Raw genomic sequence first — 23505 nt, forward strand, 5'->3', positions numbered from 1 at the left:
AAGACTGTCTCCATCACTTACTGACTGTTAGACCTTAAGAAAAATCATTTAACCTTTCTGCGGTTGGTTTCCTTGGCTTTATAATGGAGGACAGGGGCACCTGGGTGGCTCAGTTGGTTAAGCTTCTGACTCTGGATTTCAGCTCAGGTCGTGATCTCGTGGTTCATGAGTTCGAGACCCACATCAGGCTGCACACTGTCAGTGCAGAGCCTGCTTGAGATTCTCTCTCTCTCCCTCTTTCTCTGCTTCTCTCTCTCTCTTTCTCTCAAAAATAAATAAACATTTTTTTAAATGGAGGACATACTATCAACTTCACTGGATTATTGCAAGGTTTGAATCAGATCAATGACAAGAGGAGGTAAAGCAGGATTTGGCTATGGTTAGTTTCCCATTCAGTCAGTCACCAAACATTTGTGGGGCGTCTGCATGGCCGTGGTGGGTGGAGGACCCATGAATTATGCTTGAGAGCCCAGCTGCTTGCATCAACCTGACCACACTGCAGTGGGGGGCATGGCCAAGGCTACCCCCTCCCCCCCATTCTTCCCTCACTATTTTAAAAAATTCAGCACTGGGTGTTATATGGAAACCAATTTGACAATAAACTATTATTAAAAATAAAAATAAAAATAGAAAAAAATTCATTCAGGGATTTTATTTTATTTTTCAACTTTTTATTTAAATTCTAGCTAGTTAACATACATACTATAATACATACATACAATGCATAACATTGGTTTCAGGAGTAGAATTCAGTGATTCATCACTTACATACAACTCCCAGTGCTTATGACAAGTGCCCTCCTTAGTACCCGTCCCTCATCTAGCCCATCCCCTACCCACTTCTGTCAACTCTCAGTTTGTTCTCTATCATTAAAGGTTTCTTATAGTTTGTTTCCCCCCTCCCTTTTTCCCCTCCCGTATGTTCATCTGTTTTGTTTCCTAAGTTCCACATATGAGTAAAATCATGGTCTTTGCCTTTTTCTGACTATTTTGCTTACTATATATATATATACACACACCTATGGAGAGAGCCCAAATATCCGTGCCTCAGTTGATGGACATTTGGGCTCTGTCCATAGTTTGGCCATTGTTGATAGTGCTGCTGTAAGCATCAGGGTGCATGTACCCCTTCGAATCTGTATTTTTGTATCCTTTGGGTAAATACCAATAGTACAATTGCTGGATCGAGAGCTGGTTTTATTTCTAAGTTTTAGAGGAACCTCCAGACTGTTCTCCAGAGTGGCTGCATGAGTTTGCCTTCCCGCCAGCAGCTCAAGAGGGTTCCTGTCTTCCCTCATTCTTGGCCCAGCTTGATGTTCAGATCATTCAGAAGTGCCTCGGGTCCCCTCTCTGCCCAGGCCACGCCTTGAGGCCATCATCCATGCCACTTCCTCCTCTGCCACTCATTCTTCACCCCGGATTCCACGCGAGGTCTGTTCAAATCCCGCCTTACCCCAGGCCGGTTCATTCACCTCCCAAACCTCAGTCCCACTTGAACAGTCCCATGGAAGAATGTTGTTTCCCACCTTGTTGGGGGGTTGTGAGGATTAATAAGTGGGTGCGTGCAAAGTGCGAGGCATGATGCCTGCACAGAGCCGGCCCTCCGTCAGCGCTGGCCATTATCTCTGTCACCACCTGCTCCTATCCCCAGCTGGCCTGCATGCTTCTCCTACCTCCCCTGGGATGACATGTCTTTGTCTCCAAATATCCCACACTGTATTGAAGGGATCTTCCCAAATAAGGCCAACATTCCGTGGGGGTAGGGGCCTTGTCTGCAGTCCTGGTGTCCCCTGCACCGAGGAAGTGCCAGGCACATGACAGGTGTTTGATAAATCATGGAACTAAATTAAAATGAGCCATCACTCAGGTGGCTTTTCTTTATTATTGATTTTGATTGTGCAGACAGTCCCTTCAGTGGGGCTGGGATGTAGCCCTTGAAAGAAAGACTAAGCTGTGATGCTGGAAAGCTCTTACCCCATTGTCATCATCCACATAGCCTCCTCCTTTGGCCCATGGAGCATACTTCCTGTGTGACTTACTTCTCAGCCCAGTCTTCCTGTCGAATAAGGCGTCAGTTTCAGTGCCTGGGCATCGGTGTGCCTGTTCAGGGGCGGGGCCGTTTCCGGCATCCATGAGTGGGCAGGTGGTTGTATGGTCCTGGCCTGGAAAATAGAGCATTCTCCCCAGTGTTGTATGCTCAGGAGCCCCAAGAAGTGGTGCATGAGGGGCAGGATTTGCTACCCTCTGGTCTTCATGTTGGCATCTTTCTACCCACATGAGCACTCAGCGTCAGAACATGGGTGCTGGCAACAGCAAGGCTTGGGAGGGACAGGAAGAACCTTGCATAACTGACCTCGGAATGAACCTTTATGTTTTAAAAGAGCTACTTCTGCAAGTGGCCATTACCAGCTTCTTGTCTGGCTGGCTGTCCCTGCCTCTGCTGTCGGCATCTACACATGCTGCCAGGAGGTCCCGGAGCCCCGTGCGGCTCAGGAGCCATGTGAGCCGCCTCACTGTGGCCTGTCAACAACAGGGCTCTGGCCCATGGGGTAAAGCTGCTGTTTGACCCCCATCAAAGTGATGTTAACAGAGCCCCCTGTGCCTCCCAGAGAGCCCCCCCCCTGCAGAGTCCAGGGAGTACCTGTGAAATTCCAAGTGTCCCTCGGACACCTGGAGGGCAGGGACACGGGCCACATGGGCCCTCTTCTTCCTGGTCCACTTCCTAGCCCCCAGGGCACTCTGGACGCCCCAACTGCACCCCATCAGGAGGCGGCATGTACCCCTTCTGGGAGCTCAGAACAGACCATCCTTCACGCTGCTCCCCCACAGTCTCAAGTCCAATCAGTCCATGTCAGTGGGTTCCTACCAGGTTCCTTTTGGCTCCTAGAGCCCTCGGCCCTCTCCCTGCACACCCGCCCTATTCCTCCTCCTTCCGTCTCAGGCACCGGCCCCGCCACCCCTTCTCCAATACCCTCCATCCTTCTGCCTCTTCCGCAGACCTTCACTCCGCCCACATATTTATGAAACACCACTGTGTGCCACAGTGTGGCAGGTCCTCGGTCTGTGGTAGTAGCCAGAGTCTGCATGTCCTAGCCCGCCTGAAGACACGGACATTAAACCATGGAAACGCTCATACATATGTGATTGCAAATGGTGATATGTTCTATGAATCAGAAAAAGAACAGAGTTCTGTGACAGGAACCTAGTTTGGTTCAGTGTTGGTAGAGGGTGATATGTGCAGATCAGGGAAGGTCCCAAAGGAGGTACTACTTGCACTTAGACCTAAGGGTATTCAGAGTTACCAATGTAAATAATGGGGGAAAGTGCTTTCCAGGCAGCATGTGCCAAGGTCCTGGGGCAGGGAAGAGGCCGGCATGTTTCAGGACTATAAGGGAAACTGGTGGGGATGGAGCACTGAGAGGAAGCTGGGGAGAGAGAGACCAGATTAGGCATGGTGAGTGGGGAAAGTGAGGGGTTTGGGATTTATTCTGCTTTCAACAGGAAGAGTCATAAACTGGGGAGGCCCCCAAGCCAGCATCTGCCTCTTCTGCCCCTACATTTGGCTGGCTAAGTCACCAGAAGTCAGGTGAGATGAAATGGTCAAGAGCCACCTCCCAGAGGACCTTGGGGTGGAAATAGCTTGGCCGAAGCTGGATGTTGTTCGATGAAGCCCGGAAATTGTAATGGGGATAAAACAAAATCTAGCATTCCACACACTTGCCAGGTGACCTGCTCAGTGGCTCCTAAAGGGAGCATTATTTTACAGCTCAGGCAACCCAAGGACAGCCAGGGTGTAGCTCATGAGGGTCGTGCAGCTGAGTGACAGAGCAGGACACAGGCCCGGGTCTTCTGACGTCAAGTTCATTGCTTTCTCTGCCCCACCAGCAGGGTCTGCAGAGGAGGGAGATGCCCTTGGGAAGACCAAGGGGAACACGGTGTGAGATGGGTGTCGGTGCTCCTTCTGGTTCACACAGCCTTGATGGGCTCCCAAAGACAGGCAGAGTCCTAAAGCTCCCGATTTCAACTTCACATCTAAAGAGTGTGAGGTTCCAGAGGTTTCTGCTGTGAGTCAGCTCCCCTGCTGGCTCTCGGGCTGTTGCTGAAATCTTCAGAGCAGAGACGATCCATCCAGAGGCGAAAGCCAGTCCACTGGCTGTTTGATCCAGGTGACCAACAGCTTGAGCAGCATTGGCTCAAAGCGTCTGCAGCCTGGACCCCACCATGGGGGAGGCCGACTTCAGTGCCACCGCCCCCAGAGAGCAGGACACAACAGCCAACACGCGCTCTCCGCGAATCAGCTTTTTTTCTATGCACGAGCGTTGAATACCCTGAAAAGGAAACTAGGAAAATAATGCCTTCTACAGTAGCATCAAAGGGAATAAAATACCGAGGAACGGGTGCCACCGTAACACCCCAGAACTTTCTCTGGCCTGAGTGCACTATTCACCTTCCTCTTTGCATTGAAGATATTGTGTAGAGCCTACACCTTCCAGGAGCCAAGCCAAGGCCATCTTCATGTCCTTCCCACCATATTACCTGGAAGTGAAAGGACTTCAAAAATGAGATGTTAGGGGCACCTGGGTGGCTCAGTCCGGCTTTGGTTCAGGTCATGATCTCACAGTTTGTGGGTTCAAGCCACGCATCGGGCTCTGTGCTAACAGCTAGCTCAGAGCCTGGAGCCTGCTTCGGATTCTGTGTCTCCCTCTCTATCTGACCCTCCCCTGCTCACTCTGTCTCTGTCTGTTCTCAAAAATAAATAAATTTTTTAAAAAACATTTTAAGAAATGTTTAAAAATTAGGTGTTAAAGGACTTAATCAACGAACAGGGAGAGCAGATTGGAAGGCACAGATCAATAATGTAACTTTTTAGAATTAAAACCCCAACATGGTCATGTGGGAGGCAGGCACCCAGTTTAAGGGAAAGAGTGTGGGGTCTCTCCTGGCTTTAAATCCCAGCTCTGCCACTTCCCAGCTGGGAGAATAGTTAGTTAAGTTCCTTAACTTCTCTGCCTGAGTTGCTGCCTTGGGACATCAGGGCTGGTGACACCTCCTTCACAAGGAGGTTCTTAATACCGAATGAGTTGAATGAATCATAGAAAGTACCGAGCATGGTGCCTGGAGCTTGAGAACTGTCCATCCCTGGAGAGCTCAGTGCTTAAATTTGGGCCATAGACTCAACTCCTCGGATGTGAATCCTGGCTCCATGGATCACCAGCTGCCTGATCCTGGTGTGACTACATCTCTGTGTCTTAGTTTCCTCCTTTGCCAACTAGAGTGGTAATAATAGCCATCTGGTAGTGTTGGTACATATGAGAGGAGCCCAGGTGTGTGGAGCATGACCCTGGTGAGAGCCGAGGGGGCCAGTGCACCTGGACCGAGTGCATGTGGCCATGCTAGGGGAATACATAGATGTCCCTGGATGTTTCAGGACCTCTCTGCCCCTCTAGCTTGGTAATACCTATGTGAACTCCTCTGTGCTCAGAAATGTGTCCACACCCACTTCCCAGCAGACAGGCACCCCTTCTGTGTGCTAAGCAGGGACCTGTCTAATAAACCATTTTCATGGTCCTGTCACCAGGACGCACGCTGAGGTGTCGGCAGCCTCACATCATGTGCCCCCGGCTTAGCTGGTGCTGGCAACTCCCCACATCTGCTGCCCTGCTCAGCGTGCAGTGAAATGTGGCGTGTGAAGAACACAGTGGAAAGTTAATGAAAACAATAAACTCTGATGTTAAGAGTCTGTGCTGCTCACCCACACCACTTCCGTCCTCAGCCTCGTCCCTTCTGTGGACCCGTGTCTGCATCTCTCCTCTGTTAGCTTTATGAACCTAACCCTTCCACCCTTCCCCCACCCTTGCCTGGCTTGGGTATTATTTGGTACAAGCTCATATGTCCTTGAAGAAGAAGCCAATGTCTTTGGCAGCTGGGAGAAGGGGCACGGGCACATCCCTGTTCCCCGCCCTCCCACCTGCTTCCTGCCCAGTGCTCATGAGAGATGGCTGTTCCCAGCAGCCTGTGGCACCTGGCAAAGTCTTGTCCCTCCTCCATGGTCCCCTGGGGACACGCCTCAGCTGCGCAGAGAACCAGTGCTTTGGGAGGGTGGGGAGAAGGAATCAGGCTAGGGCACTCAGCTCAGTTCTGCCTGCCAACAGCCTTGGGTTCTGAGCCACAAGTGGGCACAGATGCTGGGAAGTCAAATTCATACCAGGTCGGCCACCTACTTGCTTTGTGACTTCGCCAAATGATTAACCTGAGCCTCAGTTCCCTATATGAAAAAAAAAAGTCAAGGAGAGTGACATGTGCCTCCTTTGAGGCTGCTGTATCAAGTGTTTAGTGGAATGCTTGGCACACAGTAAGTGCTCAGGAAATGCCAGTCACTCTTGTTGGTAATAGCAGTGTTAATACCCGACTTTCCAGAGTCCCTTTTGTCTGCCTTGACTTCTACATCATCACATAGCTGTTATGCTCAGTCTGATTCCCTTGGTCTTCTTGCTCCAATAAGCACACTTTGGACTTCATTTTCTGGTTTCCAGACTGTAGGCTCCATGAGACCACTCAGGCTGAGGAGCCTTCACCCCAGACCCTGCACTGATACTGACCCCTCCCCTCCTGAACCCACTCCTGAGTCTCGCCCTTGGCTTGGTCACCCAGACCAAGGCCTATCAGACTCTTCCCTGGCCTGTTGGCCTTTCTACCTACTCCCCAGGTCCAGTCACCCAAAGCAGACTGAGACCTGTGGGCCATTCTGTTGGGGGGTAGCTAATGGGGTGGGCAGGAGTGGGAAGGGACTATCTCTCTTCTGCAGGCTGGGATCAGTGAGGCTCAGACAGCTCTGGACTTGGTGGTGCCCCTGTACTCCTGCTCAGACACTTGTGCCCGGAAGCCTTGCTGTGGTTCATTCATTCAGTCATTCATTCATTCAGTAATTATCTAGTTACTTCCTATTCATAGTACAGAAGAAATAGCAATCATGTCATGACTAGTATCTCCTTGACCTTGAGAAATTGCCCCCCTTAATGATTCACAAACCAGATAGGAAGAAATAATAACTACTGACTAGGCCAACAAATAGGAAGAGTTCTGAGTTCTGGCCCCGGGCTCCATCAGCATTAGGTCCAGATGTCGCAGTGGGATGGCAGAGAGGCTGTCTCCTCCTCAGGGCTGCCTAGGTCCCCCTGCCAGCCATCCTCCGTGTTCATCGTCTCCATCAGATGCACATGATCATTAGATTCAGGCTCCAGAAAGCCGGCTCTGTCTTTGCAAACAACAGCAAAGGCTGCAGATGTCCTGTGTAAAAGTTAGTGAGCCCACACAGCAGGCCAGGCTGTCAGTTCACTGAGACTGGGGATGTGGGAAGACCCCCAGGAGTCCCCTCCAGGGATCCACTAGAAAACTCCAAATTGGGAATCTCATGTGAATAACACAAAAAGAAATAAGCAAACCACGTTTCCTCCCAGTTAGTGATGGAGCAGGAGGGACAAAAGCAAAGAAGGGGGCTGGGTGCTCACAGGGTCGGAGGGCTATGTCTGTCACATGAGCTGCAGGGTTCTAAATGGTAGGGGCTCCCTTGACAGCCTGGCTCGGTGCTGGGACTGGGCGGGGTGAAGGTAGGAGCCACGTCTCCTTCCACCCCGAATGCACAGGTTGGAAGTATGACAACCTGTAGGTCAGAACCACCTGTCAGGAGCTGCAGGTAGTGTGAGGACTCAATCAGGAGGATGCAGGGACCCTAGAGAGAAGCAAATGGGGACCCAAGACCGGCTTAAGTCCAGGGCAGCCACTTTGAGGTCCCAGGATCTGTGGAGCCTGAAGAAAAGCAGCTGTGTGAAGTCTTGTGTTCTGGGAGGAGCAGCCCATTTCTGGGGAGAATATCCACTGCATTTCTGTCTTTAGAGATCAGACCTCTTCCCTCTGAGGCCCTGAAAATCCCACCAGCCAACAAAGCGAATGCCTTCTTGTGACAATGTGACAGCACCGTTCCAGGAGCTCTGCCCCATGGCCCTGGAATAGTCCAGAGAGGCCAGGTGGTGATATTAGGGGAGCGTGGGCTGCACACCCCAGCCATGGCAGCCAACTGAAGCCTTTGCTTCTGTCCCTAGAAGCCAGACGAATGATGGACAAGAGGAGGGGGAGAGTGGATAAGCGTTTTTTTCCCTCACATTTTGGGATTTCCCTACTACAGGGAGATTCTTAGTTAAAATTAAGAAATATGCTATTGGATAAATACACCGAAATGGTAAAAGTAGTTATCTATGGTGGGGCCTGGGTGGCTCAGTTGGTTAGGCGTCTGACGATTTCAGCTCAGGTCATGATCTCAAGGTCACGGGATTGTGCCCCATGTCAGGGTCTATGCTGGGCATGGAAGCTACATGATATTCTCTCTCTCTCTGCTCCTCCCCAGCTCATGAACATATGCACTCTCACTCACTCTTTCTAAAATAAAAAGGAAAGGGGCACCTGGGTGGCTCAGTTGGTTGGGCATCCGACTTCAGCTCAGGTCATGATTTCACAGTTTATGGGTTCAAGCTCTGTGTTGGGCTTTGGGCTGAGAGCTCAGAGGCTGGAGCCTGCTTTGGATCCTCTGTCTCCCTCTCTTTCTGCCCCTCCCCTGCTCATGCTCTTTCTCTCTCAAGTAAATAAACATTAAAAAACTTTTAAAAAACAAAAAGGAAGGAAAAAGAGTAGTAATCTATGATCATGGGATTATGGGTAGTTCCTTTTATTTTTGTTTTTTATATGTTCTCATTTAAAAAATAATTAATGTGTCTTCTGTGATAGAAAGTGATGAGTTACTTCACAGGATTGTAAATCATGAATTTTGAGGGAAAGAGGAAGAAAAGTTGAAACACAATGTCATTTGAGCCGAGCTACACAGGCCGAGGGGTGGCTGCCGTTGACCTCGGGAGGCCCCATTGGGTGAGGATTCACACTGATCTGTGTGCAACTCTGGACATTGCAGACAATCCTAGTGCCATAGCACCATCTCAAGGCTGTGTTCTTGGAGCAGTCTCTGGAAGAGGGAGGCAGAACCTTCATTCCAAGGACAGGAGGGTGTGAGGAGTCTCTGAGTACAGGTAGGCTGTGAGCTCCGAGAGGCTGGGCACAGACCCCAGTGGTGCCTAGCTCAGTGGGCATAGTGCTCCCTAGGGACACAGTCTGGCCCTGTGTACCTGTCCCACAGGTGTGAGTGAGGACATTCGGTGCTTAAGGAGACCCTGGGCTGCACCTGTCTGTAGGGAAGGGCGCTTCACTCCAAGAAGCTCAGAATTGGAGTTGGAGGTGAGCCAGGCATGAGCCGGACATGATCCAGAAAACTGGCCACTGACCCAAGACTTCAGGCTTGTCAAATAGGAACAAGCTAGCGAGGCCTCTGAGAATGCAGCTGGAATGGGGGGGTCTGCTGGAGAAACTGACCTCCAAGTAGTGAAGAGTAAATGCACAATGAGAAGGTGTCTCCAATGTTAGAAAAATCCAATCCAAACAGAGCACGAACATGGCTGCAAGAGAAATCTTTCACTTAAACATGGAGCTTCTCCCAACACGGATGGCTTTTTAAAAACATTGGAAATTGTCTTTTCTGCTGTGGGAAAAAAAAATGCCTCATTGTGTGCCAAGAAAAAAGGATGTGGTCAGAAAGGAAGGGGCGGAAGAGGAGGTGGGTGGCTTCTCAGAGTCTGACATAAACAGTGCAGAATGAGGAAAACCTAATTTTAAAACTTACTCTGTAATCATGGCGCAAACCATCTGAGAATTGGGACCCATGCCAGGGCCGGGGCTGGGACTGGTGTCTGAACAGGCTGAGAGGCTGCCTAGAGGCAGTGGACGTCTAGACATACCATGTGACATAGGGCATTGACTCTGAACTCCAGCGTCCCCAATCTTTCACCAAAGCCCTCTCCCCAGCCCTGAGCCCTGCCCCCACTTGCTCCCTGAAAGGGGCTTCTCTCTATCCTCCCCTCTCCCTTAACTCACTCGCTATGGGCTGTTACTTCAAGCTCCTCGTGTGGAAGGGCTTCGGGGAAGCAAAGGTGCTTGACCTTTGCCAAGTCAGAAGTGACCCTGAGCAGAAAGGAAGCTCTCTGGGATGTGGATGCATTGCTCTTCCCAGATTAGATGGAGGAAAGTTTGAATCCTCAGAAAACATGGCATTCTCTTTAATTTTCCCCATTCCAGAGTGATAAGGCCATAGATTCAAGCCATGAAGACAAAGAGAGAAGGCAGGAGCCCCTCCCCACCATCAAAGTGCAGTAAAGTTAACAGCAGCCAGATTCCTGTAAGAGCAGGCTCAGCGAAGTGGATAGATCACAGATTCAGAGCACTGCCTGTGATATGATCAGGGCTGAAATCCAGGCCCTGGAGCTGGGGTAGGGTCTCTGAGATGACCAATTTAACCCTTTGGTTGGTTAATTTCTGAGATCCGGGCCCCAGGCAGGAACCAAGATGACTAGGGAGGGGGCACTTGGGGAGGGCAGAGGGTGTCTGTTTAGCAGTTGTTTAAAAGATATTTCAATATTTTAGCAACTGGTATGGTGATGGCAGGGTCTGTCAGCTAATATCACTCATGACTATTATTATTTTTCAGAACTCTTGGACCACTAATTTGGTACCAGGGAGTCATTGTGAGGAAAGTATGTGGTTTTGAATCAGATCCTGGATTCATAACTCAGTTCTGTCTATTGCTAACTGTGTGACCTTGAGTAAGTTCTCTATTGTGTAATGGAAAGTAGAATGATACCCACTTCATGAGATTGATGTAAGAAGTGGGTACAAAGCTATTTCTGAGAGTAGTTTGTAAATGTTAAGACTGAACATTTTACTGTGTAAAAGCACACAAAGCAAAAGAAAATGTTGTGTTGGAGCTGTCCAGGGTTCTGAAGCCATGGAGCTTGGCTGAAGCCAGAGCTCCCAACTCCGTCTCTAACATTTGTAGGGTCCAAGGTAAGAACATACCATATTTCTAAATAGTCATTTTAATTCTAAGTCAACTAACAGAAAGTGAAGGGTGGAAATCAGACTAGCAGTCCTAAATCACATCAGTTCTGCCTCTTTACCTTGACAGATACACCTTTATAACAACCTAGAAAAGGAGGTTGATTTAGAATTCTCAGACTCCCCCAAGTTCTCTGCTAGGGTGTAGCAGCATAAGAAGATAAGAAGAGCTGACCCACTGCAGGCCGCACTCTCCTTCCCACCCTGGATCTGTACCATATTGAAAGATATAGGCCATCTTGGATATGCATATGGACACCTAACACACATGTATAAACTCCACACATGCCCCAACAAACAACAATGCTTTGGCACACACTGGTGAAGTAGACTGCTCTTAAGAAGACAGACCAGGGAAAAGGCCTACATTGACCCTGGAGGCAACTTTGGGGCCGTATGGGCTGGGAATACTGAGATCCCAGATACCCAGAGCATGGTCCAGAAGAAGGAGCACAGGTTCCAGGTGGACATGTCCTCTTAGCCCCACAATGTGGAATGGCATAGCCAGAAGATAACAGAGTGTGTCTCTTAAAGTGTAGGGCCAGGCAAAAGCTCCTCTCACCTGGGCTGAGCAACAGTATCATCTTGGATGTCAAAACCTCCTTGGGACCTTGAAATACCCTTGACACCACTCATCAATCAGGGCACCAGTGTCAACAGTGCTCCTGAATACCTGCCCACTCCCTGAGTTCAAGAATGTTCCTGCTGGCTCCCCATCTCCTTGGTGACCACAGGGCTTCAATGGGGAGCAAAGCAGGGCTCCTTCAGGGAAGCTGCTCTGCTCCTCATGAGCACTGGGAGAACTGGCTGGGTCTGGGTAGAAACAGGACCTTAATGCAGGGACCACTTATTTGAATGAAATGCTTCACATGAGCTTGTATATAGAAGATTTGCCTTTTTCTTCTAAAAATGGGATGCAGAAAGCATGAAGGTTGCAATAATCAATGTTTTCATTATTAGCTCCATTGGCGAGTCCATTAGCTGTGAGCTTTGGGTCAGTGACTGATTGTCTAAAATGAAAACACTGTGTTTATCCCTGTGAGGAGATGATTGTAAGAGAAGGAGAGGGATGAGATAATAACTAATGTGGATCTCATGTGTTATAGTTTACAAAGTGTCTGCTCACATACCATCACTGTGTGATCCTTGTAACAGCTCCGAGATGTAAGGAGCCTGGAGTTACTTTCCTTCTGTAATTTTCCTTCCCATTTTACACATGAGGACCCTGAGACTGACAGCAGTGGCTAGTCTGAGGCCAGCCAGCTATTACCTTGGGACTGACACCAAAGTCACTGAGGGCGATGTTAGTGCTTTCTCCACTCACCACAGCAAAGACCTGAAAGAGAAAAAATGAGATTGAGAACTCATTTAAGTTTAAGATTAAGGAGGTTTCCCACAAGTCTGGTGAAGGAGAGAAAGCAGGGTTTGGGGTCAGAAAGACCTGACTTCAAAGCCTGGCACTGCCCTCTCCATCGATAGGTGTACAGTTCACTCTGAGCTTCTGTTCTTTGTGTGTGACCAGTGTACAATAACTCCCACCTCACATGGTGGCTCTCAAGTGTTTGCAGATGGAAAGGTCAATGGCTATTGTCTTCCTTCTTTCCCAACCGTCTCTTTCTCTTTTCATTACTAATATATAAACCTAAATCTCACTTACTTGTGCCACATGCCATACCAGATTCTTCACATTCATTATCTCATTTAATGCTCACTGAATACATCAAGTAAGTCCTATTACTGTGCCTAGCTTGTAGATGGAAACTGGCATAAAGAGGGCAAGTGACTTGCCTAACTGACACAGCCAGTAGGCAGTAGCACTCAGTTTACAAGCTGAGGCAACCTGGTTCCAGAAATCCTGCTTTCAGTCCCTCTGCTCAGACAGCTCTCCACCTTTGTCACCCAACTTCTTGAAGGAATTGTCAGAATTCTCTTTTTTCTCCCCTTATGTTTATTCATTCCTTCCATAACCTCTTATGGCCTCCACCAGTATATCTTCACTGCTGTCTTGATAATTAACAAATCTAATGGGTTTTTTCTTAACCCCACCCTCTTCAGTTCATGTGGCTTTTGACGATGGTGACTTCTTGAAATTCTATTGACTTTGGAAGTTAATTGTCCCCCTATGCTGGTCCTTCTGCTTCTTAGTTTCCTCTTTGTGTTCTGGCCATCTGAATGAGCCTGCTAATGCATCTCTTTCATCTCTAATGATCCCAATATCACCATCAGATCAGGCGACCCTCTCTATGCATACAGTTGCCAAATTAACACCTCTAGCCCTGACTTTCTCCTAAGCTCTAGACTCAACTTTGCAACCTCTCAAAAATATCGCATCCCAATTGAAACTCAGTCTTCTATCTTTCACTTCAGACTGTTTCAATACTTACCTATTCAACAAATAATTTTGAACTCCTTTTTAAAAATTTTTATATAAATTTTTTGTTTTATTTATTTTTGATACCGAGAGAGACAGAGCATGAGAGGGGGAGGGGCAGAGAGAGAAGGAGGCACGGAACACGAAGCAGGCTCCAGGCTCTGAGCTAGATGTCAGCACAGAGCCTGACGTGGGGCTCGAACCCACAAACGTGAGATCTGACCTGAGCCAAAGTTGGAGGCTTAACCAACTGAGCCACCCAGGCGCCCCTAAAAATTTTTTTAATGTTTATTTATTTTTGAGAGACAGAATGTGAGCAGGGGAGGGGCAGAGATTGAGGGAGACAGAATCTGAAGCAGGCTCCAAGCTCTCAGTTGTCGCACAGAGCCAAACACGGGATTTGAACCCACAAATTGTGAGATCATGACCTGAACCAAAGTTGGATGCTTAACCGACTGAGCCACGCAGGTGCCCCAATTTTCAACTCCTTCTATGTGTCAGGCACTGTTCTAGGTACTGGAGATATGGCAGTGAATAAAACATAAGAAATATTTACCTTCTTTGGAGTTACATTTGAGGAGTCGGGTGAGGGGAGAGAGACCATAACCAAAATAAGTTATATAGTATATTAGGTGAGAAAAGTAAGTCATAGATATAGGATGAAGAACACTGGGTCAGGAGGTTGCAATTTTAAATATGTTTGACAGGAAAGGTGGCACTGAGAACACAATACTTGAGCCAGGGATGATGGAGGCAAGGGGGCAAGCCTTGCAGATCCTGAGGGAAGAATGCTTCAGATAAAATGGAGAGTAAGTGCACAGACCATGAGATGGGAGTTTGCTTGACATGCTCAGTGAGCAGCACAGAGGCCAGAATGGGCAAAAAGGAGAGAAAAGTTAATGACAGCCAAGAGGAAATGGAGAGCCAGATCATGTAGGGCCACATAGGTCCTTTTAAGAACTTTGACTTTTCCTGAATGGCTTCAGAGCCAAGAAATCATTTTGGGCAGAAGAGTGACATAATTTCACATTTGTTTAACAAGATCACTGTGACTTCCATGTTGAAAATAGACCAGAGCAGCAGAGCAGAAGTATTAGCAAGGAGACTAGTTAGGAGGCTAGTGCAGCAATCGAGGAGAGCCAGCTCTAGCTTGGATCAGGGTAGTGGCAATGGAGGTACTGGATGGGCAGGAGTTGAATTCTAGACAGATATTGATGACATCAGTAGGATTTACCAATAGTATGTGGAATGTGGGAGAGTGGTCAAGAGTGACTCCAAAGTTGTTGGCATGTGGGCAGGTGGGTATACGGAGTTCAGCAGCGCAATCCAGGCTGGAGTTAGAAATTTGGAAATTGTCAGCATGTAGATAGTACTTACAGCCATGCAACTGGATTCACCAAGATAGAAAGGAGAAGAGGGCCAAAGACTGAGACCTGGTAAAAGGTTGAAGTAAAGGTAAAATGTTGAGAAATAAGGCAGAACGAGCAAAGGATACTGAGGAAGAAATAGCAAGACACAAAGAGAAATAAGAGTCATGTGTGTGCTCCATGTGCTAGCCACCACATTCTGGGCAAAGATGCAAAGAAAAACACGACTCTATCTTCACTGCCTAATGGAAGAGTCAGAGCTTTGCACCCTGAAATGCCACTGTGGGCGAGTCTAGGGATGGGTGTGGAATGTCAGCAACAGTGAGACCACACCTTGCTACTTCTGAGAATGATTTTACACACACAACAGTCAGCTGTGCTTGGCTCTTCCGAGTCACTGTTTGAGTGATTGTTTTACTTTGTCTCTGATAGGCAATCAGTTTCCAAGCCATAGTGTATCTACTTTTGCAGTATCTCATCTATGTGGCCTTTCCTCTCCATTCTCTTAGCTGCCAGCCTAGATGAAAGCCTCACTAAAGATCACCTAGAATGTTACAAAAGCTCCTAAACATCCTGGTTCCCTCCCTTTGGTTCTGTAATTCTCCCTCATATATCACCTTTCTTCCTGGCACATCATCTCTTGCTCAAAAATCCCACCACCCCTGGGGTGAATCCCAGTGCTTAACCCCATTGTTAAAGACACTTCCCAGCCTGACACTGCCCTGCCCAACCAGCCTTGTCTTCACCCTTCCTAGGTGGTCCCTCTGGTTCCTGGGCACTCCATGTTCATGCTTAATGCCAGACATCTGTCCGTGGTGGAACCTCCCTCCAGGGTGTGCCTTTCTCTGTTCCTCGCGGCTCAAACTCCATTTCCTTCACAAAGCCCCATTTCCCCCTACAGCTTGCATGGATGTCCGTGTCTCCAACTTCCTGTATCACTCCAAGTCTATGTCATTCATTTTATATGTAGGTATATGACGGCATGAATAGTCACTAAATACATTTGTATTCATTAGTTCATTCATTTTATGTGTGTGTGGCTTGTCTGCCTCCCCCCACCAAGGATAAATAACTTCCAGTGTTAAATGTGGTACTATTCTAATAATGGAATACATGAATGGTACATTTTAATTTTTTTAAGGTGAGGGAATATATAAAGTATAAAACTGTGATTAAAAAACTTTGTTGTATACAAGCTCTATATAAGATAAGCATGGAAAATGATTCAAATAAAATATTCCTTCAACAAAAATGTATTAAGATCTACTATATGCCAACAATATGCTAAATACTAATGATTCAAAAATAAGTCATGATCCCAAGCCTCAAGGAAATAATAATCTAATGGAGAAGGCAGACACACAAACAAATAATTATAATATAACATGGGACCTGTAAAAAACTGGATATATCCAGGAGGGCTTGGAAGAGAAGACTTACTGGAGGAGGTGATGCATGTAAGGATTCTCAAAAGATGAGGTCCAGTGAGACTTTAGCGGGGGGAAGAGGGCTTCAAGCAGTGGGCATGGCATGAGCAAAAAGGAAGAGGTGTAAAACAGCATGGTGTATGGGGGTGGGGAGGCCAGACCATGGAGAACATCTATTAAGGACCATGAATCTTATCATGCGGATGATGTCATTGGTGCCCATAAAGAGGAACCTTTGAAGGGTGTTAGGTAGAAAGGACAGAATCATATCTGTATGTTTGAACACCGGTGCAGCTAAAAGATGAATTTGAAAGGGATCAGGGTTGGATGCAGAGAGGCCCAGCTATGGACAATTACCGGTAGACCAGGTGGGAGATGCTAAGGGTGTGGATTAAATGATGGCAGTGAGAACTGGATGGAGGAAAGGAGATAAATTCAAGCATCACTTCCAGAAAAAAGTTCACAGGATGCAGTGATGCAGTAGTTGAGACAGTCTAGGAGGGAGCATAGGACGATTGCCCTTATTTCTGGCCTCAAAGATGGAGTAAGCTGTGGGTCACCCCTGCAGCAGAGATGGGAGAAGGGGCCAACTATATGCTGGAGGTGGTGAGTTTACTTTAGGCCATGTGGAATTTGAAGTGTCCCCAGCATTCATTCAAAGTAGCCCTCTACACAAGAGAGTGACTTCACGGTATTATCACTTTTGAAACTCATCAGGGACTTCTCTGAAAACCATTATCAAACCAGTTTATCAGCTATATAAACCAATAGTGCATTGTAACTCTTTTTGTGGGGAAAAAAAAAGTCACTACATTAGAATGCACATTAGCACCTATTTTTCATAGAAGAAATAAAACCATGATACTTTTGAAAAGTAAACCTATCCCGACTCACTAGATTTAAGTCATCATGAATGTTGGCTACTTCCAAAATCAAACCCTCTCTGGGGCTGTGAGAGAGAACATGCCTCAGACCCAAAGGATTTCCAATAGAGCAGTGGCCGAAGTCACAGCAATGTGGGTCGACTGGGTACATAGCCTTGCAAGGTCACCACACCCATTGGCTACACTCAGCCATGTCCCTTTGTTTTGATGTGATGATTAAGAAGCTTGTTTTCTCAATTCCACAGAATTCACAGGATTCCTTTTCTCCCAAGACAGGCACAAGAGTGCAGCCTTATTATATTATCTCTGTTTGCAGAACAGCTGGGACCAAACTAAGCTTTGTAAATTTCTCACTTGACTGACCTCTAGACCCTGGGCTTAAGTCTGCTCACATAGCTTTGAACAGAAAGATGGGGGCAAAAAATGTGAACTGAAAAGACTTTATAGACAAAGTATCTTAATCAACCAGCAAGATAGCCAGTCTTAAAAAGGACAGTGTTATAACAGAATCAAAAACCAAATCCCCCAAGCAATATGCTACAGTTGGCACAGCGTCTAAGTACAGTTTTGCACTGATGAGAAGACTTGTCCTCTAGTCCACAAAGGAACCCCAAACAGGCCTCATCACTGTAACCTAAACAGAGATCAGAGTTGAGGCAACACAAGAAGCAAATGCCTGGTGACTTACTCATTGTCTCCACACTTCGGCTGGAGGCAAGAAGCTGACTCAGTGTGGCCATGCCATAAACCCAATAAGCAGATTGGACTTCACCTGACCTCTGACCCCTATATGAGTATCTCCTTCTCAGACAGCACTTACTCCCTTTTGTGCAGCAAGAAATGGTGATAGCATTTTCAGGGAGCCATTGCTTGGCTCAGCTACAACCAGCATGTGCAGCAAAACGGGATCTCTTTTGACTTTCTACTTAAGGTCGTTTCCCCTTCTTCATTTCCGCCAATCATGATACACTGCAGTTACTCCCAGCAGGTACCAAGGGCATGCAGACCAGAGAAAAGTTTCTTGCAGCTGTGGGCTCACACCTATCCCAGGCAGCCACACTGGGAGTGCTGTGGGGGCCAGCCAGAGGCAGTAGTCAGTGTCTCAGTGTCCCTGTGTGACAGTAAAAGATGCTGAGACATTTCAGCATCAACTTGACAATGCAACTCTCTCTTAAGCCATTTGTGTAGGCCCTGTAGGATCTTCTGTCACTTCATGAGAGGAATAACTTAGCTGATGAGTGGAGTATCTCATTTACTTCTTTAATTATTACATTTTTCTGGGGCCCCTGGGTGGCTCAGTCGGTTGAGTGTCTGAGTCTTGGTTTGGGGTCAGGTCGTGATCCCAGGCCAAGCATGAGTCTGCTTAAGCTTCTCTTTCTCAGGGTGCCTAGGTGGTTGGTTGGTTAAGCTGGTTAAGCATCCGACTTCAGCTCAGGTCATAATGTCACGGTTCGTGAGTTCAAGCCCCAGGTCAGGCTCCGTGCTGACAGCTCAGAGCCTGGAGCCTGCTTCAGATTCTGTCTCCTTCTCTCTCTGCCTCTCTGCCACTTGCATTCTGTCTGTATTTCTCTCTCTCTCTCTCAAAAACAAATACACATTAAAATTTTTTTTAAAAGATTCTTTCTCCCTGTGCCTCTCTCTAAAAAAAATCTCAATATTACTAAGAATCATTCCTATTCCCAGCAATGGATATATGGAGAATGCACAGCCAGGCTCTGCTGACTTAATTTCTGCTTTTGTTTGGTTTCAATCCAGCTCCCTGTGGCTGCCCTGGGAGCTGCAAGCACACAGACAGCCAGAATCCCCTCCACTCTGACTTTCTCCAGAACCATGTAAGGGACGCTTCTGGGGGTGGTATGGTATAGTTATCAAATGAATAAACTCTGGAGTCAAATAACTCCTAATTCCACCTCTTACAATCTGTATAACCCATGGAATGGGCCTTAACATCTTTAAACCTCTATCCTGTCATGTGTAAAATGGAAATAGAAGTCCATTTATCCTGTGGGATATTTTGAGCATTAACTGAAATAACAAAGTACCTAGCACAGTGTTTGGAATAGAGCAAGTCCTCAATAAGTATCAGCTATGACAATGATTGCAGTGGTGATGATGGTAATGATGACGATGAGTGGGGGAAGCGACATGGACTAAGGTCAGGGGCACCCAAGAGAAGTAGCAAAATGCCCAGAATGGCAGGTTTGCTAAACTAAGCATTAGTGGGGCTCCTGGGTGGCTCAGTTGGTCAAGCGTCTGACTCTTGGTTTCAGCTCAGGTCAGATCTCACGACCTGTGGGTCTGAGTCCCGTGTTGGGTTCTGCATGGCATTATGGAGCCTGAGTGGGATTCTCTGCCTCCCTTTCTCTCTACACCTCCCCTGCTCACTCGCTCACTCTCTCTCTTTCTCTCTCAAGCATAAATAAACATTAAAATAATCTTTAAGAAAAATGAAATAAAATAAGCAATTAGACTTCCATTCTGGACCTAAAGTCAGTGGGAAAATAGCACATTAGTGACTATGTATACCAGCCTGCAGCACAATGTTCACTTAGAGGTGGTTTCCAAAAGGTGACTATTATCTCCTTGTGTATCAGTTTCTATGTCTGTTTTCCAAGTGCTGGATTGGCCAATGATTGGAATTTAAGCAACCCTTTTTGTTGAGTAGAACTACTGCGATTTCCTGGGAAATTGGTGGAACCCTTAACTTTTCTTCCTTTTGCCCTCCTTTCCACTTGATGCTTCCTTTCAAGTACATCAAATTGTGACCACTTCCTCCCAACAAACAAGCCTTGCATACACTCAAACTTCCCAAGAAAGTGGTTCTTGCAATGGAATAACTCTAAGTTGCTGATTACAATCCCACCATCCTAAGTAGTTGATCCCTCTCTGTGGGGCTCACAGATGCCTCTTTGAGCTTCCAGTTGCTAGTGGGACCAGCTATGGTTTTATTTACCTTTTCAGCATTGCTTTTTTTATCTTTGTGTTGTTTCGATTTGTCCCTAGCTAATCCCAAAGCAGCACAAGCATAGAAGTTGCTGACCTGAATTCCCCTCTGAGTTTCCCATTTTGACCAAGTTGACTGTGTTAGTAAATGGTGGGCCCCTCTCCAGGTTTTTAAAAATTCATACAGCCTTTTCTTTTCTTGTGCATCTCTTCTGCTTTGCCAGGTCAAGCTGGGAACTACCTGACTTGAGGGAAGGGAGAGTAAAAGCCATCAGTGACTCAGATGGGGTGAGCTATCCTTGGTACGGGAACACCACAGAAACTGTGACCCTGGTTGGTCCCACCAACAAGATCTCCAGGTTCTCCGTCAGCATGAATGACAACTTCTACCCAAGTGTGACGTGGGCAGTGCCAGTGAGTGACAGCAATGTGCCTCTGCTCACAAGGATCAAGAGGGACCAAAGTTTCACTACCTGGCTGGTGGCCATGAACACCACCACAAAGGAGAAGATCATTCTGCAGACCATCAAGTGGAGGATGAGGGTGGACATTGAGGTGGACCCTCTTCAGCTCTTGGGGCAACGGGCCCGGCTAGTGGGCAGGACTCAGCAGGAGCAGCCCCGGATCCTGAGCCGGATGGAACCCATCCCCCCAAATGCACTAGTGAAACCCAATGCCAACGATGCCCAGGTCCTCATGTGGAGACCCAAGCGAGGGCCACCTCTGGTTGTGATCCCTCCTAAGTAGAAGCAGACTGGCCTGACTGTGTGTGGAGCACATGACACTGAGACATGCAGTGAGGTTGTCAGGGGGGGCAGGAGCCAAACTGAGTTTCTGAGCCAAAGCAGACCTCTCGGTTTGCCAGCCTTTGCAGCCACTTGTGAAGAGTAGGGCTGCTTCTTGGGTGGTAGAACCGTAATCCTTAGAAAAATTCCCTTCCTCTTAGGAATAAAGAAATCACTGATTTGACAGACTTGCTGTGATTACCATGCAAGTAGCCATATTTTGGAGCTGACCAGGATATTCTTTTATCTGAACTATTGACCAATGCTTTCCTGTAAGATGCAGGGGATGGAAACAGAATTAAACAGTGCCTGTGGCAAATGCTGCCTCCCAACCAATTAGAAGTGGAAGTGAAAACATCCACACCAGGTGTTTGTAAGACAGGCAGTCTCACTGTCTGACTGGAGGGTGCTGGGGAAGGGGGTGGAATGAAAATCAGGTGGTGAAGAGAATGGGGAGAGGGAGTAACAAGTTGTTATTACAAATTAATACCTGTGAATTTATCAGTAGACCATCAGATCTTCAGCATACTCAGTGGAATGAAATGTACAGTTAAAAAACTAGAGATAGAGTGTGGTATGCACGCCATTCTAAAGGAGAGCCATGTTGGAACTGTCCAAGATTCTGATGTGAACAGACAGATGGTGACTCTCAGTGGTTCCATCTACCCACTTCTTTCCAAAATCTGATTGTTCAGAGTATCCTTAATCACAATATTTGGATAGGTAGCTCTTGTATCCTGCAGTAGCTATGTTATTTGGGGCCTTTGCCATATTTTTAGCGAAACCTTAATTGTGATTTTGTTTACAGCTCCCTATTCTATTCCCCATTTCTAGCCCTAAATTTACAAAAAAGATAATTGTTTATAAACAATGGAATCCATGTAGAAGTTCAAGAACATCTTAACAAATAAGAATACTATTTTCATTCTTTTTTTTTTTTTCTGAATGATGTGAGCATACAGAATGCCCATATGTAGATACACGCACATTCAAACATACACATCAGGATGCAGCTAGCATAACTCACACTTTTGCCAGCAGTGCCTACATATGTACTTGCAGCCCAGTACATACACTTTATATCCATATATGTTTATTTTAGCTCGATTTCACAGAAGCTCAACTTTAACTGCATGAGCATTTGTGAGAAAGTGCTTCATAATGCTTAACTTCAGAGCTCTTTAATGAAAATCCGAGCTGCTCACATTAAACAAGACTGTATGGCTAAGATCCAACCATCAAGGATGAGAGACCATATTTCCTTTAGCTAGGCCAATCCCAAACATTTTAAAGAGTTTCCAGTCTTTACAATAAGAATTTTTCCAGCTTGCCTAGCTTCTATCACCCAAATCCCCCGAGCAAAATAATTATAAAACTGTCATAATGTCATTGTGGATTTTATGGATGGATACTGGCAGCCTAATTTCAGAGGTGAAAGAGTTGAGGTTCAGAGTAGTTATTACAGTCCTATGGTTGGCTCCAATGATGTCTTCTACCAGAGTCTAAGGATGGAGAAGGAAAATCAGGAGGACTTTTTAAAATTAATTTTATTGAAAATGCAACTAAGTCTAATTTCTTTCAGGGTCTAGTCCCAGAGGATGTGCTTATTCACAAGAGAGGGTTAACAGATCCACTTGAAATCGTATAGTGTTAACCTCTCACCCCTACCACCAGCTACTGTCTTATAGATTAGCTATTGATGGCAAGCTGAGCTATTTATAACAGCACATTAATGACACATCAGTGACTCATAGAAGACCTCGAGACATTCCATTTAAAAATAATTCAGCTGTTACATCTGTCCTTCCCATGCTTCCTTGTTTTTTATAGGAGCTCCAAAGAGCATATTTATGGCTGAAATAAAGCTGCTTATTTTATACTCTGATGTTTGAAACAACTTCTCCCTCTGATTGAATTAGATGCCACCCTTATGGGACACTAGGACACTAATCCTAGAATCTAACCCACATGGTCCTATCCTAAGAAAACCTGATATTTTAAAAACCAAAATTATAACAACAGCTGGTAAAAATGATTATTTAATTACAAAATCCCATACAGGATTTTGGTTTTGGCTTCCATTTTTAAATACCCCTTGCCCACCCATTAAAACAAGATCACTTCCACAGTCATGTTTACATATAATGTAACTTTTTCAAGGGCATAGCTGTATAAAGCCAAAGGTAGCATACTTGGCTAGACTTGTTCCTGCTAAAAATTCATACCCTTTTTAGAGTTTGAAAAGAAATGACCTGACCACTTTTCTGGAAAATTATGTAATACAAAAATGAGAAAAATAGAGGGGAAAGTGCATATAAAAGTTAAAAGCCCTTGGGCAAATATACATTATGATTATTGTTGGTGATACTATTGTGAGCTCTGCAGTTGAGTCTCTCGGTTCTGGAATGAGCCTGGCAGAATGCTCCATTGCCCTGCAGCTGATTATTTTAAAGTTATAGTGGTTTTACAAGGAAATAATCCCTTTCTTTCTCTGATCCTTAGATCATTACCTTTCAGCTTAGTCAGGATATTGCCAAATGAAAGGCTCTCCAATGAGAGAAAATTCACCTTGAAACTTCTACTGGGGTCACTCATTCTCCCACCCAGCTTTTCTTCCACTGGGAGCTGCTGGGTCTGATACCAGATGCCATCAATGCCTTCATCAGGTTTTAGTTGGGAGGTCTCAAGACTATACTTGGATTCTGGACACACACATACGCAGTGGTTTCTGGTGACACC

At 46.5% G+C, this 23505-nt stretch overlaps 1 protein-coding gene across 1 annotated transcript in view; it reads left to right on the plus strand.

Annotated features, from left to right (window-relative positions):
• FAM78B (family with sequence similarity 78 member B) overlaps positions 1–20955 on the plus strand; it is a 79608-nt gene extending 58653 nt beyond the window's left edge. The window contains exon 2 of the mRNA XM_029935688.1: positions 20206–20955. Coding sequence (XP_029791548.1) covers positions 20206–20728 — 523 coding nt within the window. The 3' untranslated portion in view covers positions 20729–20955. The remainder of the gene's footprint in view (positions 1–20205) is intronic.
• The last annotated feature ends 2550 nt before the right edge of the window (positions 20956–23505 follow it).

This window comes from Suricata suricatta, chromosome 3 (genome assembly GCF_006229205.1).
Source record: "Suricata suricatta isolate VVHF042 chromosome 3, meerkat_22Aug2017_6uvM2_HiC, whole genome shotgun sequence".
In the NCBI taxonomy this organism is placed as follows: domain Eukaryota; kingdom Metazoa; phylum Chordata; class Mammalia; order Carnivora; family Herpestidae; genus Suricata; species Suricata suricatta.